The sequence below is a fragment of the Bos mutus genome, chromosome 3 (assembly GCF_027580195.1).
Source record: "Bos mutus isolate GX-2022 chromosome 3, NWIPB_WYAK_1.1, whole genome shotgun sequence".
Taxonomy (NCBI): Eukaryota; Metazoa; Chordata; class Mammalia; order Artiodactyla; family Bovidae; genus Bos; species Bos mutus.
The window spans coordinates 109,871,498-109,888,213 of record NC_091619.1 but is presented as its reverse complement, the minus strand read 5'-3'; the positions used below and the strand labels follow the sequence as shown (position 1 = coordinate 109,888,213).

Genomic DNA, 16,716 nt, shown 5'->3' with positions numbered 1-16,716 from the left:
TGGCACCTACTCTTGTTACAGTGCTTATCTTGTATTATGATCTGTTTTGGGTCTATTCTCCTTGCCAGGGTGTGGGCTCTCCAAAGGCAGGAAGAATGCTTTATTCTTTCTTTTTTTCATTTCTCTGCTTCTGCACACACCCAAACATACACCTGCACCAGTTCTGCCACTTGGCATTCTTAGGTGCTTAAACGTCCTCCTGGTGGAGGTTTTGCTTTTATAAGATCAGCCAGAGCTGCACAGCCATGCTGAGGTTGTGGGCCATGGGACAGGGGATGGAATGAGGGAGAGGCCTGAGGATGCAGGACAAAGCAGCATGGTAGAGGACTCCTGCTCAGCAGGGAGGGTCATACACGCAGTGAGGCGGGTGGGCCAGACAGACAAAAGGATGAGCGTGAACTGTTCCCCACTTCTGCCTTGGACCAGGTTTCTCTTGTCCTGTGACACGTGGATGGAGCTTCCAGACAGCCTGTGTTGACATTCTGGAAGCACCACAGAGTTAAGAAGGTGCTAGTTCATCATCGCACTCTTAAGTGTGACATACATCTAGCTCATGATCTGAAACTTAAGGACAAGACAGATATTAATTCATCATCCTACTTTCTCTTTCTCAGCATGCCTCCAGAAAAGGGAGCATGAACCCCATTTTGTCTATGGGGAAACTGAGGCCCGGACTGAACTGGAGATTTATTTAGTCATGCTGTGGCAGGAACCCTTGGAACCAGGCAAAAAGTCCCTCTTCCTTTTAATTGACTCTCCCACCTCTCTGTTGTCACCAGGATTATGACTCTGAGAGCATGACTTGGCCCTGGTCCCACTCGCTAAACGTGTGACGGTGGCGAACACCGCCTGGGTGACTGCCGTGCAGGTGTGATGAGGTTGAGAGTGAGGGTGTGGGTGGCAGAGATGCAGGGCCAGCGATGACGCCCATAAATAGGAGGGTTCAGACAGCCCCAAGGCCCTGGAGAGTGGGGGCCAATGGGGGACACTTAGTGAGCCCAGAGCTTGGAACTCCGCATTAGGGGACAACCAAAGTGGTAAAAAAAGAAAAGAAAAGAAAAGAAACCCGCCTGCCAGTGCAGGAGACATAAAAGATGTGAGTTTGATCCCTGGGTTGGGAAGATCCCCTGGAGGAGGGCATGGCAGCCCACTCCAGTATTCTTGCCTGGAGAATTCCCATGGACAGAGGAGCCTGGCAGGCTGCAGTCCATGGGGTCACAAAGAGTCGGACACGAAGGAAGCGGCTGAGTACACACGAGGGGTCACCTGCAGAGCAAGAGGCCTCCTACCGACACAAGTGGGCAGCGGCCGGTCCCAGGCCCTGCGCTCCCCGCTCAGACACAGCAGCTCCTCACTGCCCCGCAGGCTGTACCCGGGGTCACAGCTGAAGGACACGGAGCTCCCAGCGAAATGGCCTCCATCATGAACCTTGTAGCCAAACTGGGGGTTCCTGGATCCTCACATTTGATGAGTTCAAAACCTGGGGAAAAGAGAAAAGAGTGAGCGTGATACGCCCGGCACAACCACATCCTGCAGCCCATCCCCCCATCCCAGAGCGTGCAGGTCCTTAAGAAAGCCACCAGCACGTGTCTCATGGAGCATTGCTTCGGGGCCACATGACTGTGCTCAGGTCAGGGTCTCTGTTTACAGAGTGTCCCCCCTTGCCTGTCACTGTACATAAACGACTTCACTTAATTCTTCCAGGACAGCTTTTAATAGTTTTCAGGTGTAGGGTCTGGATTTTCTGGGTGTTTTTGGTTTGTTTGATTGAGCCTTAGCATTTTGCTAGCAGGAGCTGCTTTTCCCGTTTTGCTCACCGAGACATTCTGATAGGAAATATGGAAAAGTCACTTTGCATGCATGTTTCACAGCTCAGCTTCATCCTGCTGACGTATATACTCTATCAAATGAGCGTGGAGAAGGAGACCTCTGTGAGCTTACACAAAGCTCTTCAGGCACAGTGGTCATCTGGGTCAGCGCCTGTGTTTTATTCACAGGATTCCTTTAGGGACGAGGGACTATGCATTTCACAGCTGAGAATATTGACTGCGGAAGGTCACACAAATTGCTTCAAAGTCACCCAATCTCAGGTGATAGAAAAGGAATTGGAAGGCAACTCTACTTAATCCTCTTCCATCGACATGCCTGCAGTAACAGGCACAGACCCCGTGTCCAGGCAAGAGGCATTTTGGGTAGACTAACTGTGTGTTTTTTTTTTTTTTTAAACACTTTTATAGAGATATAACTTACATACCAAACACTTGTCCATCTACAGTGTACAATGCAGTGTCTTTTAGTCTATTCAGAGTTATGCGACTCTCAGCACAATCTACTTTTAGACACTTTCATCACCCCAAAAGGAAAATGAATTTTCCCCAACTACTTCATCCCCAGGCAACTAACAATTTTCCTTCTGTCTCTGTGGATTGGCCTATTCTAGACACTTCATATAAATGGATCATGCAATACATATGTCCACATGTACTGTGATGGGCTTCTTTCGCTTAACATCACGTATTCAAGGTTCAACCATGTTGTAGTATGGATCAAAACTGGATCCTTTTCTGTGGCCAAATAATACCCCATGGTATGGATGGATATATCACATTTTACTTACCCACTCATCAGTTGATGGATACTCACTGGATTTTAAAATAGCCTATAAAAAGCACATTTCTTTGTAGCTACTGGGCAAGTAGAAGCTCAAATCAATGAATAAAATAGCTGTGAAGCCAAAGAATGGAGATACCACCCTAAGTATTCTGTAGCTGTGGACAAACCACGGGTGTTTTCTCTTTTTGCAATCTCAGGAATAAGGGAGGGAGTTACAGTCAGGAAAAGAGGGAAAGAGTCAACACTTGACTCTTCAGGGAGTGGTAAAAAAAGAAAATAATTATCCATTGGTGCTTGCATTTTTTACATCTGACTGTAGCCGAACATTATTTTATAAATGTCATGATTAGGAAAGGCTATCTTTGGTTGATTTAATTAAAAGACTCAGTGCTTATTATTTTTAGTGAGTTAAAGGTGATGAGTGGGTAAAAGGTGCACTGTAACTCTGAGTTCAGTTAATCATGGGTGTAACCATGGAGCTGTACGCCAAGTGGGAGCTTATCCACATCACGGGCACAGGGTCTCAGGGGAAACAATCAGCTAAGTGTGCACCAGTCAGAAAAAATCAAACCCATTCATTGATGGGTGATGTTCCGGAGCCCAGCCTCCCAGTGTGCGGAACCAGGGAGAGCCCGATTTCATGGTCCATTCAGAAGTGAGAAAGACTTACTGGAAAAGTGCAGCTCAAAGCCCTTGCTGGTGTTCTCAGCATCAGTGATGAAATCAAGCCACAGACTGCTGGACGTGCTATTCAGTGTCACCCCCAGCAACTCGGTGCGGCTGAACACCCCGAGCAGACGGGCAGAGTTGTTATTGCCATCATAGACCTGGACACAGGAGAGACCCCAACCCCATGTTATCAGCATGACCTTATCTGGAACAAGAGCTCCCTAACCCACAGCCCACATTCCCAGAGTTCAGCACAGATAACAACTGTTAGAGGGGCACTGAGCCCCCGGATGCAAGGAAGACAGCAGAGTGGAGTTGGCCACCATGTGGGTTATCAATCTGTCTCGCCTCCACTTGGTACCAGTTTTGTGCTCGGCCTATCTTGGTGTGAATCTGATCTCTAGCAACTGCTTGCTGTTCTAACCTTTCCAGGAGAGTTCTGGTCTTGTTCCCCCAACCCCCATATGGCACCAGCTTACTCTTCAGCAGCTTGGGGAGGCCAGGTTGGGGCAACCTGACTACCCAAGCCATCTGTTTCTGCAGACCCATAGGCTGCAAGTAGAGACATTACTTTGCCAACAAAGGTCCATTTAGTCAAGGCTATGGTTTTTCCAGTGGTCATGCATGGATGTGAGAGTTGGACTGTGAAGAAAGCTGAGCGCTGAAGAATTGATGCTTTTGAACTGTGGTGTTGGAGTAGACTCTTGAGAGTCCCTTGGACTGCAAGGAGATCCAACCAGTCCATTCTAAAGGAGATCAGTCCTGAGTGTTCATTGGAAGGACTGATGCTAAAGCTGAAACTCCAGTACTTTGGCCACCTTATGCGAAGAGTTGACTCATTGGAAAAGATTCTGATGCTGGGAGGGATTGGGGGAAGGAGGAGAAGGGGATGACAGAGGATGAGATGGCTGGATGGCAGCACCAACTCGATGGACATGAGTTTGAGTAGGCTCCAGGAGTTGGTGATGGACAGGGAGGCCTGGCGTGCTGCGATTCATGGGGTCACAAAGAGTTGGACATGACTGAGCGACTGAAAACTGAGGCTGCAAGCATTTGGCATTTCTGCACTGCAAGATACCCTATCCTGTCCTTCCATGATCTGAGACACCCAGGAGATGAGATAGTTGTCCTCCTCCCTAATCCCACCTTGGTAGCTCAGTGGTAAAGAATCTGCCTGCCAATGCAGGAGACACAAGAGATGGGAGTTTGATCCCTGGGTTGGGAAGATCTCCTGGAGTAGGAAATGGCAACCCACTCCAGTAGTATTCTTACCTGAAAAATCCCATGGACAGAGGAGCCTGGTGGGCTACAGTCCCTGGGGCATCAAAGTCAGATGCAGCTGAGCACACTTGCACACTACCCCCATCCCACTGTGGCAGTGGCCTCGGTCTCACACTCTGCAGGTCCAGGGCCCTGGGATCCAGCAGGATGAAGTTAAAATGTCCAGGGTGTCAGATGTCACATATCTTCCCATTCCCCAAGCTCAGCCTCTGCCCCTTCCCTCCTAAAATGAGGGCTCCAGCCAGGGCCTGCTGGGCTAGCCAGGGGTGGAATCATGCAGGCATCTGGCTTCCCTGACTCCCATCTGTCCCCTGAACTTCTGAGCACCGGCAAAGACAACAATCATCAGAATAATGAACTGGCTCCCCAGGTTCCAAGGTTGCTGCTCCTTTCCAGATAATTGTGCAAATAACAACAGAAGTTGTGATTGAGCGAGGGACCCCCTGGTGCTTTGGTAAATATCAAAGATGGGATCTATGGGTGGGTGATGAATATTTGTGCATGGCACAGGATGTGGTGCCAGCTGCCAGCAAATTGGAACAATATTTCCATCCTACTCTTTATGAAGCAAAGCTTTCTAAAAGAAGTCATCCTTCAAGCTAACAGTGCTGTATATTACAGAGATTTGTTCAGGCCCCTGGGAGCCTCAAAAGTCTGTTTCCAGATCCTGTATGCAATTGTTTTATGTCATGAATAGACTGGGAGAATTCCAGAGCACCGACAGATATAGAGATGACACCAATTCAAAGAGTTTCGCTCACTGTTACATCCAGATTGCTATAAAAATATTTTTACCCATTAACACATATATTTTCTAATTGACTGATCAAGGGATTAGTCATCAACATTTGTCAGCATCACAATCAGAGAGACAACTAGTCACCATATGTTTCTTAATGGAAGACACCAATAACCATGGGGTCATTTTGTCAAAAGAAAAATTAAACCTGACTAAGATCAAGCCACTGTATCGAATTTCCAAGTTATAGGAAATATGGAGGACAGAGGAACACATGAAATGAATAAATTACAAATAAACAAACAAGTCACAAATAAATAACAAGTAAATTATTCCCAGGTGGCTCAGTGGTAAAGAGTCTGCCTGCCAATGCAGGAGATGTGGGTTTGAGCTTCCTGGGTCAGGAAGATCCCCTGGAATAGGAAATGGCAACCCACTCCAGTATTCTTGCCTGGGAAATCCCATGGACAGAGGAGCCTGGCAGGCTACAGTCCATGGGGTCACAAAAGAGTTGGACATAACTTAGTGACTGAACAACAACAACAAAAAGAGAAGAGATGGAGGTAGAAACCTAAGCACAAAAAAATACTTGAGGCAACTCATCTAGTGTGTAGATTTTATTTGGATCCTGATTCAAATAAAGTGCAAAATTCAAAACTATTGATAATATGATAATATTTTAAAAATGTAAATATAATTATGAATTATATTTAAAAATATAATTGTTGGCATATCATTGTCCAGAATATGAGGAAAATGCCCTGGTACGTAAGAAGCACCTAATAAATGTATGAAAGAAGTGAAAGTGTTAGTCACTCCGTTTAGTTCAGTTCAGTAGCTCAGTCGTGTCCAACTCTTTGCGAGCCCATCAACCGCAGCACGCCAGGCCTCCCTGTCTATCACCAACTCCTGGACTTCACCCAAACCCATATCCATAGAGTTGGTGATGCCATCCAACCATCTCATCCTCTGTCATCCCCTTCTCCTCCTGCCCTCAATCTTTCCCAGCATCAGGGTCTTTTCAAGTGAGTCAGCTCTTCGCATCAGGTGGCCAAAGTACTGGAGTGTCAGCTTCAACATCAATCCTTCCAATGTCACTCAGTTGTGTCCAACTCTTTGTGACTCCATGGACTGTAGCAGGCCAGGCTCCTCTGTTCATGGGATTTCCCAGGGAAGAATACTGGAGTGGGCTGCCATTTAAAATAAATAATACAATAGCTTCTTTTAGTAATTTTGCCTTTAAATCCACCTGGAATTTTGGCATATGGTAAAAGATAAGATGGGTTTTCCAGGTGGCACTAGTGGTAAAGAATCTGTCTGCCAGTGCAGGAGACCTAAGAGACACGGTTTGATCCCTGGATCAGGAAGATCCCCTGGAGAATGGCATGGTGACCCATTCCATTATTCTTGCCTAGAGAATCCCATGGACAGAGGAGCCTGGTGGGCTATAGTCCACAGGGTCACAAAGAGTTGGACACAACTAAAGAGACTTAGCATGCACAAAAGATAAGATACATTTTCTTCCTTGTTGATTAGCCATTTTTAACCAATTAACTCTGTAAATATTCCACCCATTATCAACTTTGCTGCTACTGCTAGCTGCTGCTAAGTTGCTTCAGTCGTGTCTGACTCTGTGCGACCCCATAGACAGCAGCCCACCAGGCTCCCCCGTCCCTGGGATTCTCCAGGCAAGAACACTGGAGTGGGTTGCCATTTCCTTCTCCAATGCGTGAAAGTGAAAAGTGAAAGTGAAGTTGCTCAGTCGTGTCCGACTCTTCACAACCCCATGGACTGCAGCCCACCGGGCTCTTCCATCCATGGGATTTTCCAGGCAAGAGTACTGGAGTGGGGTGTCATCGCCTTCTCCGATTATCAACTTCAAAGCCACCTTTATTACATATATAGTTCAACAATTTTGGGGGTCAACTTTCTATGCTACCACAGTTATTCTTTTTGTCTATTCCTGCACATGAGCTGGACTTCTGAGGTGGTGCTAGTGGTAAAGAACCTACTTGCTAATGCAGGAGACATAGAGATACACGTTCAGTCCCTGGGTCAGGAAAATCCCCTGCATGAGGGTCTGACAAGCCATTCTAGTATTCTTGCCTGGAGAATCCCATGGACAGAGGAGCCTGTCAGGCTACAGCCCAGTCAGACATGACTCAAGCGACTTAACACGCTTGTACATGAGCTATACTGTTTTAATTATGGTAGCTTTGTAATATATTTAATATTTAGTAGGGCAAGTTCCCTCTCATTTGTCTTCTTTTAACTTAAGAAATTCTTCTCTCATATTTATTCTTTTAGATAAACTCAAGAATTTTCTCAAATTAAGAAAAACAACAATTCTCCGTACTCCCCTCAAAGACCCAAAATAATTTCTATAATTGTCACTGATTAACATTAAATATATGGATTGACAACAGAGAAAACATATATCTACATGATATTAAGTCTTCCTATGTGTATATATGACATCTGATTCCATTTAATAAAGTTGTCTTTTATATCTCTCAGTAAAAGTCTGTACTTATTCCTGGGCATTTTAATATTTTTTATTGATTTTGGCATTTGGGTCTTTGTATGCATTTATTTCCTAACAGAATATTGCTTGTCCATAAGAAAATGGCTGTGATGGTCCAGTTCATCATTATATATAGGTGATGGATTTATCCCTGACAAATCTGAGAGAATCTGCACACAGCCAGTACATCTAACCTTCTTTTTTCTCTATTAGATGCTTCCAGTTTTTTCAGCTTTATTGAGGTGTAATTGACAAATAAACTTGATTTTTAATGTGCATGAAGCCACTACATCTAATAAGACAGGTCAGCAAGATGGCTGCCTTCAAAATGAATATGTTAAGTGGATCGTGTTTAACACACAGTTACAATGTTACATTCCTATGAACACTGCCCCTGCATATCTGCTTACACAGTATTCAAGTTTCTCTAGGGCATACATGTAGAACTAGAATGGAGAAGCAGGTCACACAGGGAAGGTACATCTTCAACTTTGTTAGACATTGTCAGTTTGCTCTTCGAAGAGTAAACCAATTTAATCTCTCTACCAGCACCACAGACTGGTTCCAAATAGGAAAAGAAGTACGTCAAGGCTGTATATTGTCACCCTGCTTATTTAACTTCTATGCAGAGTACATCATGAGAAATGCTGGACTGGAAGAAACACAAGCTGGAATCAAGATTGCCGGGAGAAATCTCAATAACCTCAGATATGCAGATGACACCACCCTTATGGCAGAAAGTGAAGAGGAACTAAAAAGCCTCTTGATGAAAGTGAAAGTGGAGAGTGAAAAAGTTGGCTTAAAGCTCAACATTCAGAAAACGAAGATCATGGCATCAGGTCCCATCACTTCATGGGAAATAGATGGGGAAACAGTGGAAACAGTGTCAGACTTTATTTTTTGGGGCTCCAAAATCACTGCAGATGGTGACTGCAGCCATGAAATTAAAAGATGCTTACTCCTTGGAAGAAAAGTTATGACCAACCTAGATAGCATATTCAAAAGCAGAGACATTACTTTGCCAACAAAGGTCCGTCTGGTCAAGGCTATGGTTTTTCCAGTGGTCATGTATGGATGTGAGAGTTGGACTGTGAAGAAAGCTGAGCGCTGAAGAATTGATGCTTTTGAACTGTGGTGTTGGAGAAGACTCTTGAGAGTCCCTTGGACTGCAAGGAGATCCAACTAGTCCATTCTGAAGGAGATCAGCCCTGGGATTTCTTTGGAAGGAATGATGCTAAGGCTGAAACTCCAGTACTTTGGCCACCTCATGCGAAGAGCTGACTCATTGGAAAAGACTCTGATGCTGGGAGGGATTGGGGGCAGGAGGAGAAGGGGATGACAGAGGATGAGATGGCTGGATGGCATCACTGACTCGATGGACGTGAGTCTGAGTGAACTCTGGGAGTTTGTGATGGACAGGGAGGCCTGGCGTGCTGCGATTCATGGGGTTGCAAAGATTCGGACACGACTGAGCGACTGAACTGAACTGAACTGAACTGAACCAGCAACGTATGACAGCTTTCATTCCTTTATATCTTAGCCAACACTTGCTATTTTCAGGAACTCTAAAATTTTCCAATATGATGAGTGTGAAATGGTTTCTTATTTTAATTTTTATGTCCCTGATTATCACCAAAGTGGAACATCTTTTTGTATGTTTATCAATTCTACTCTCCTCTTCTGTGAATTGCCTGTTCATAGACTTTATTCAGCCCTGAATATGAAACCTCTCTGCATTTATTTTAGTTTTATGTCCTTCAGAATAGAGTTTTATAATTTTCTCAGTAAATATTATACACATTTTTGTTAGGCTTATTCCTAGGTGTCTTAACAGTTTTTGTTTCTATAGGAGAACTCTTCCTTATTATGTAATAAGAACTTCCTTCCTTATGTAATAAGAACTCTCTCTTATTACATGTTTGAACTGGCTGTAGAAACATCAGTGGCTTTGCTAAATTGTCTTATTGGTTCTGATAAGTTTTTGGTCGGTTGTTTTGTATTTCCCAAATAAGAGACAATTAGGATCAGCTCAGATCAGTCGCTCAGTCGTGTCTGACTCTTTGCGACCCCATGAATCGCAGCATGCCAGGCCTCCCTGTCCATCACCAACTCCTGGAGTTCACTGAGACTCATGTCCATCGAGTCAGTGATGCCATCCAGCCATCTCATCCTCTGTCGTCCCCTTCTCCTCTTGCTCCCAATCCCTCCCAGCATCAGAGTCTTTTCCAATGATATTCCCTTCTAATTGTTACAGTTAATTTGTTCTTTTCTTTGTATAATTGTAGTGGCTTGGAAGTGAATACTATTGATGGTAGCAGAACAACTGATCTTGTTCCTGACTTTACTGGTAATCCTTAGGAAGTTTTGTCATTAAGTATAATGTTTGCTACAGGTGTTGGTAGAAATTTTTTTTTATCTAGTTGGGAAAGTTCTATCCGTAGCTTTATGACATATTTTTGAAAATCATGAATGAGTACTGACTTTCATCACATGTTTTGGGATATGTTGGCAGGATCTTATATTTTTCTCTCCTAATGTGTTTATCAGAGAAGGCAATGGCACCCCACTCCAGTACTCTTGCCTGGAAAATCCCATGGATGGAGGAGCCTGGTGGGCTGCAGTCCATGAGGTCGCTAAGAGTTGGACACGACTGAGCGACTTCACTTTCACTTTTCACTTTCATGCATTGGAGAAGGAAATGGCACCCCACTCCAGTATTCTTGCCTGGAGAGTCCCAGGGACGGGGGAGCCTGGTGGGCTACTGTCTATGGGGTCACACAGAGTTGGACACGACTGAGGCGACTCAGCAGCAGCAGCAGCAGCAGCAGTCTGTTTATGGGCTTCCCGGGTGGTGCCAGTGGTCAAGAACCCACCTGCCAACGTGGGAGACATAAGAGATGCACGCTTGCTCTCTGGTGCTGGGAAGATTCTCTGGAGGAGGGCTGGCAACTCACTCCAGTGTTCTTGCCTGGAGAATCCCATTGACAGAGGAGCCTGGTGGGGTATAGTCCATAGGGTTGCAAAGAGCTGGACACAACTGAAGCAACTTAGCATGCAAATCTGTTACTAGAATAAAATTGCTGATATTTGACAGCCCTTGACCTACTAAAAAGGTAATTTCACATGGGTTGCCTAGTAAATAAAATTAGGAACTATTCTAATATTGACACATTCTTATATTCCTGGAATCCATCCCATTTGGTCATTTTTGTTTTAATGTGCAGCTAGATTCAACATGATATTCTGTTAGGACTCCTGGTCTATGATCATAAGTGAAACTGGCCTAATACTTTATACTGTCCTTATTCAGTTTGATATAAGGTATTTTTACTTGTCCCATTTAAATGCGTGGGGAGATGAGTGCTAATTTTTCTCTTTTTGACACAGTTTGATTATTGTAGGGGTTAATCGTTCCATGAAGTTTTATGAGTTTATCTATAAGACAGTCTAGGCCTGTGCAGTTTGAGAGAGAATTCCCATGTTTTAAATGGCTATTGGTTTATTCCAATTAGTATTTTTTCCTGATATCAGTACTTTTTATCTATAAAATTTTTCCATCTCATTGAAGCTTTCATAATTTTGGCTTATGCTTTCCCTAAACATTTTCTAATTGTTTTCATAATCTGTATCTTATCTATGACTATGTTTCTTTTTCATTATTAAAATTATATATTTGTGGCTTCTTTATTCATTGACCAGTCCCACATATTCTGTCTAGAATTCTGTCTATTCTATTCTGTTATTTATTTTTTTCCTTTTTTCAGTCATTTTTCCTTTTATCTTTAAACGTATCTTTCTCCTACTTCCTTTGGATTCATTCTATTATTCAAGCTACCTAAATCCTTATTTATTTTTAATCTAGATGATATGCCAGAGAGTAACAGGGGTATATTAAATCTTCTACAATGACTGTGACTTTATTAAAATTTTTTACATTTCTAGCAATTTTTAATTTATTCATGCTATGTTATTTGGCACATAAAGTTTTACTGTGGATTGATTGTACATTTTATTAGTATAAAAGAACTGTTTTTCATTTCATTATGAGATGAGAGAAGAATTTTCAAATTTATCTTATAATAAAGTGATTTCATTTTTCTGTGGTTTACCATCTTCTGCTCATTGCCTCCATTCCATTTTTAATTGGGTGATCATGTTTTTCATCTCTGTTCAATCTTTCCTCATCTCAGATTGCTCTGTTTTCATTATTGCTTATTTTTGTGTCATAAATATAATATCCTCTCAAATCCTGCTAAGAATACAAATTAGAAGCTTTTAAAGTATTTTTTTTTCCTTTGTTGCTTACAGAGGGGGCAATTAAGTCTGACTTCTCAGACAGGTCCTGTCTTCTGATCTACTAAATATTTGTACATATCCAGTTCATTTTCCTGTTGGCAAATCACGACAGATAGAGAAGAATGGACAGTGGAAAGACTCAGTCATCTCTAAGGGGGGGAAGAAGAATTAAGCCAGAAGAGGCCACAACATAGTAGAAGCCTCTCCTGGTGCTAAAGTGAGTGTGTGTGAAGGAGTGTGCATGCGTGTGTGTGTGTGTGTGTGTGTGTGCGCGTGTGATTGTGGCCGCCTCTTCTCTAATAAGCCTGCCCACTCTTGTTAGGTGCCAGCCAAGGCATTGCTCTGCTTTATCCTGCTTGCCAATGACAGCCAAATAAAATTCAGAATGTTGTGCTGTGAGGGAGCTTAGCTCTGGGAGGTCTCTCTGACCAAGCGCAGTTTCCAGAAGCACTAGTGGGACTGAGACCTGGCTCCTGCCAACAGTCCCATGTCCTTGGCTCCAGGCCCTGCTGCTCTGTGTGGCCTCAGATGCATGTGTCCTTGAGGTTTCTAGCACTTAATCCACAGGAAAAACTTCACTTACGTGAAATACAATTTGATCAGAACCTTTCTCAATCTGGACCCTCTTTGTGGGGTATTCCATTTGGCAGAACTTTCTTTAAGTTGTATGTGAAAGGCACCCTTACCTAATTCCCCCTGCTTTCATGTCCCTTTAGTCATTTTCATGGGAACCTACATGTAGAGGACGTAGTTATATACATGGGCTTCGTGTGCCATCTTGAACTGAGAGTTGTCTTTTCACACTATGGCACTGAGAGGCCCTTCCTGTTTTGCGGATATCAGAGGTCAAGATTTTGGTGGGAACCTATATAGGATAAATCAGGTAGTTCTGGGAGACAAGCTGGAGTATGTGCAGGGTGAGGTCTAAGAAATATTCAGTTATTAATGGTAAGGAAAAGACCAGGAGAGGGGAGGGTCACAAGAGCCAGAAAACAGTCATTTCATAGGTTAGAAACACGAGAGCGTATGACAGGTTTGGAGAGTTGATCAGACGCATGTGTTCGGGAGATGATGGGTCTCTTTGGGCAGGGAGGAGTCCAGGTACATGTTGGGGCTTCTTGGGAGGGTCAGGTGTGTCCTCGGGACTGGAAGTACGCCGATGTTCTGGCAGATTACACAGGGCAAGGGCAGGATGCTTCTGGGGGTGACTTGAGGTGCTGCTTCCTTTGGGTCAAGGGAGTTGAGAGTGATACGGGTAAGCAGCCCTGCCGACGCAGCTGAGGGCGGCTGCAGGGGGAGGCTGCCACCAGGTGTTCCCTTTTGTTCCCGAACCGCTGTGTCCCAGGCTCTCCTTGGGAGGGCGAGGGCTCTGAGGTGAAGAGTTAGAACGGGAGACCACACGACCTCCCGGGGCCCTGCCCTCTGCCTTCCCCAGACCCCCTTCTCTGCGGAAGCTCTGGTGGATACAGGATCATGTGAATAGGTCAGAGCCACAGCCCAGTCTCCTAGGAGGACCCTACAGAGGCCTAGAAATGGGGGAAGAGGCTCTTCAGCAACAAGGTCAAGTCCAGTATTAGAAGGCTGGTGGCAGGGTCCCTGGACAGGAGGCTGCAGAGACCAAATCTGAAGTCTTGGGAAGATCTCTGCAAGAAGCACAGAAAATCAGCCCTTCTCTCCATAGCCCCGAAGAACCATCTGAGGTCCTGACACCTGCCTGAGCCCTCCCTGACCTCTGACCTGGGGATAATGCCCCAGGTCCCTCCCTTTTGACTCTGAGTGTGTTCAAATGTCTCCCTGTGGTCTATTAAGCCACACCACTTGACCCTCAGGCAGAACCCCGACAGTGCAGTGGGGTATGCACGCCTGCTGACCATGTCTTAAGTGCGCCTCTGAGTCCAGACCCTGGAGAGGATGCTCGGGCCCTGGTCACGCTCCACATGACCTCCACCCACAGAGGAAGGGACCCCTCTGCTGATCCTGGCAGGCCACATGCACAAACCTGCTGCTCACTTTCCCCTCAAAACCTGAAAATTACGTTATGCCTCAAAAATGCCTTCTTTTCCTCCCGGTGAACAACAGCTTTTCTCTAAGATGTTCTCCGTATTGTCCAGCTTTCATCAATTCTGTCTGGACTGCTAGAGCGAGGAAGTCACCTGACCTTGCTGTCCCTGGGTGTGTCCTCTGAGGCTCTGCTGTAGGTGATGAAGAAATGAACGGAGAGCACTGAGATCAGGGCGTGCCTGAAGACACCGCCCTTGGGAAGTACAGGGCCTGGGTATTGCTCACTTATGGGGAGAGGCACACTGCGTCTCTGTGTCTGGGGAGCTCAGAGGTTGAACAGCAGAGCTGAAGGGACTAATGATAGGGCCCCACTCCCTCCTGGGCCACTACCATATTCTGTTCTATTTCAGGCGTATCTGGTCCCAGCTGGTCATCGCATAGTATGGCCTCTTGGGTTTAAGAATAATTAGGTTAAGACTGAGAGAAACCTTCTGAACACACAGACACACACACACACAAACACATGCCCCAGATGGGAGGGTCAAGAGTATCATCTCTATATACAAAGCACAGTATACTCATTATATCTAGAGAGAGTCCTAAGGGGTGGGGATTGCTTAATGGTTTCTCTCTGGATTTTCTAGAGCCATGACCTTTGGTTGTTGCTAATGTCTCGACTTCTCTAGTTACAGGGAATAAAACTATTCTAGAATATGCAAAAAAACAAAAGTTCTTAGCCTAGGATGAAAATGAACCTACTCCATGTGAGATTTTCCTTATAGTCCCTTTTAATAAGGCAGCTCTTTGATAAATTCTCCAGAGTCAAGGCTTTGGTTACACACATACACACATCATGTATCATTGGAGGTACACAGTTAACCACACACACAGAAAGAAACACAAGTCATATATGTGTTCAGTGTCTTAACAAGGCGCTCTCTATAAGCCTCTCTTTAGTCCAAGTCCTTTCACCTCTTTCTCTTACGGAGACCCTGAATTCACCTTCTTTAACCCCACTGCCACCTGTAGACTGCCACCATGGTGCACGAAGCTGCTGAACAGCCAAACCATTTACTGAAACACAAACTCAAAACATACACAGATGCACCCACGCAAAACACAAATATGCATAGACACAGATCCCCCAAACCAAGTACACACACAGACACAGATGCACGCACATCGACAAATGTACATATAAACAGACGGTATCCACACGTATTTATGATTTCTTCCTTATCCAGGTTGATGGTCAGAGTTCATAATGGAAAACCTGATCCACTGACCTGCTACCCCAAATCCATCACATACATATTTGAGAGCAGTTGGCTCCTAAGCAAACTTTAAATCCACGTTCTTTAGAATACATGCATCTACCCTTCTCTCTTAGGTTCTCACTTCTCCCGGATGAGTGAGGACAATATCTTGGGACTCAGAGGGGAAGAAGAGAAGCTAAGTCCTTCGCCCAGAGATAAATGGGCATGGCGACCACACTTCTGCAGCCCGTGACGAGTGTACACTGTGACATCTCTCAGTGTTACCTTGAGGACATCGCCTTCAGAGAGTTCAAACGCCTTGGCTTTGAGCTGAATTCCCTTCCCTGGCTGGGTCTGGATGGAGTAGATGCACTCGTGGTTGTTATTGTAGTTCACAGGAAAGTTGGGGGACAGCAGAGTGCCCTGAGTGCCCGTGACCGAATTCCCACACTCAGCTGGAAACAGAATCACAATAATAACAGGTTAATACCAGCCAGCTACATCCGGGATGCAACACACAGCACTGGAGAACCCCAGAAGACGATGAGCAGCTCGCCTCTCTACCTGCCGACACGCCTGCTCACCTGCCCATTTGTCTGCCTATCTATAGGACTGCTGATCAAAGTTTTTTTTTTTTTTAAACACCAGACTACCTGCAGTTCTGCTTCGTCCCTTTACTTCTCTCCTTCAGTTTGTCTGTCTTCTTCAGGGACAGAAACGAACCCACCAGTCACCCTCCACTTTTAAAGTGTCATGAAGCAGCTTCTCTCCCATCTGCCCATATAGTATCATAGCAACAAAAATGACCAAGGAGGGCATCAGCAGAAGCTGGGGGCCACTAAGTGAGGAGGGATGCAGCCTTTCCGTATCAAAGGATAGCAACCAAGAGGAGACACATTTGAATAATAATCACTAGCATCTCCCAAGCTTTACAAAAACGTTTCAGCCATTAATCACAACCTGATTATCATCCCTGTTTTGAAGATAAAGACTCTGGTACTTAGCACTTTAGATTGTCTGTCAATTCAAGAAGAGGAGGGGGCTGACAACTCAACCCTCTTGATCCTAGAATTTAGGGCCTCTGAGGCTCTGGAGAAAGGTTTGGCACAGACCCATGGAAACCCTGTTTTGTGCAACAGCTAATGAATTCACACTTTCCTCTCAAAATCTGTTTCTTCCTCCAGAATTAGTCATTCTTTCCCCATTGTTCCCATACCTTTATTTTTAGTACTTGACTTGTTTGTTAACATTTCTCTCTCCTCCACTTCACTGTGGATGCTTTCGGACTTGGTCATATTTCTGCACCCTCAGCACCCACCCGTTCACTCGGTGCCTGG

At 44.9% G+C, this 16,716-nt stretch overlaps 1 protein-coding gene across 1 annotated transcript in view; it reads right to left on the bottom strand.

Moving 5' to 3' along the window:
• The window catches only part of CSMD2 (CUB and Sushi multiple domains 2), a 275,213-nt gene that overhangs the window by 193,938 nt on the left and 64,559 nt on the right, over positions 1-16,716 (bottom strand). Inside the window, 4 exon segments of the mRNA XM_070362524.1 lie at positions 1,290-1,448; positions 1,451-1,480; positions 3,284-3,440; positions 15,665-15,834. Coding sequence (XP_070218625.1) covers positions 1,290-1,448; positions 1,451-1,480; positions 3,284-3,440; positions 15,665-15,834 — 516 coding nt within the window.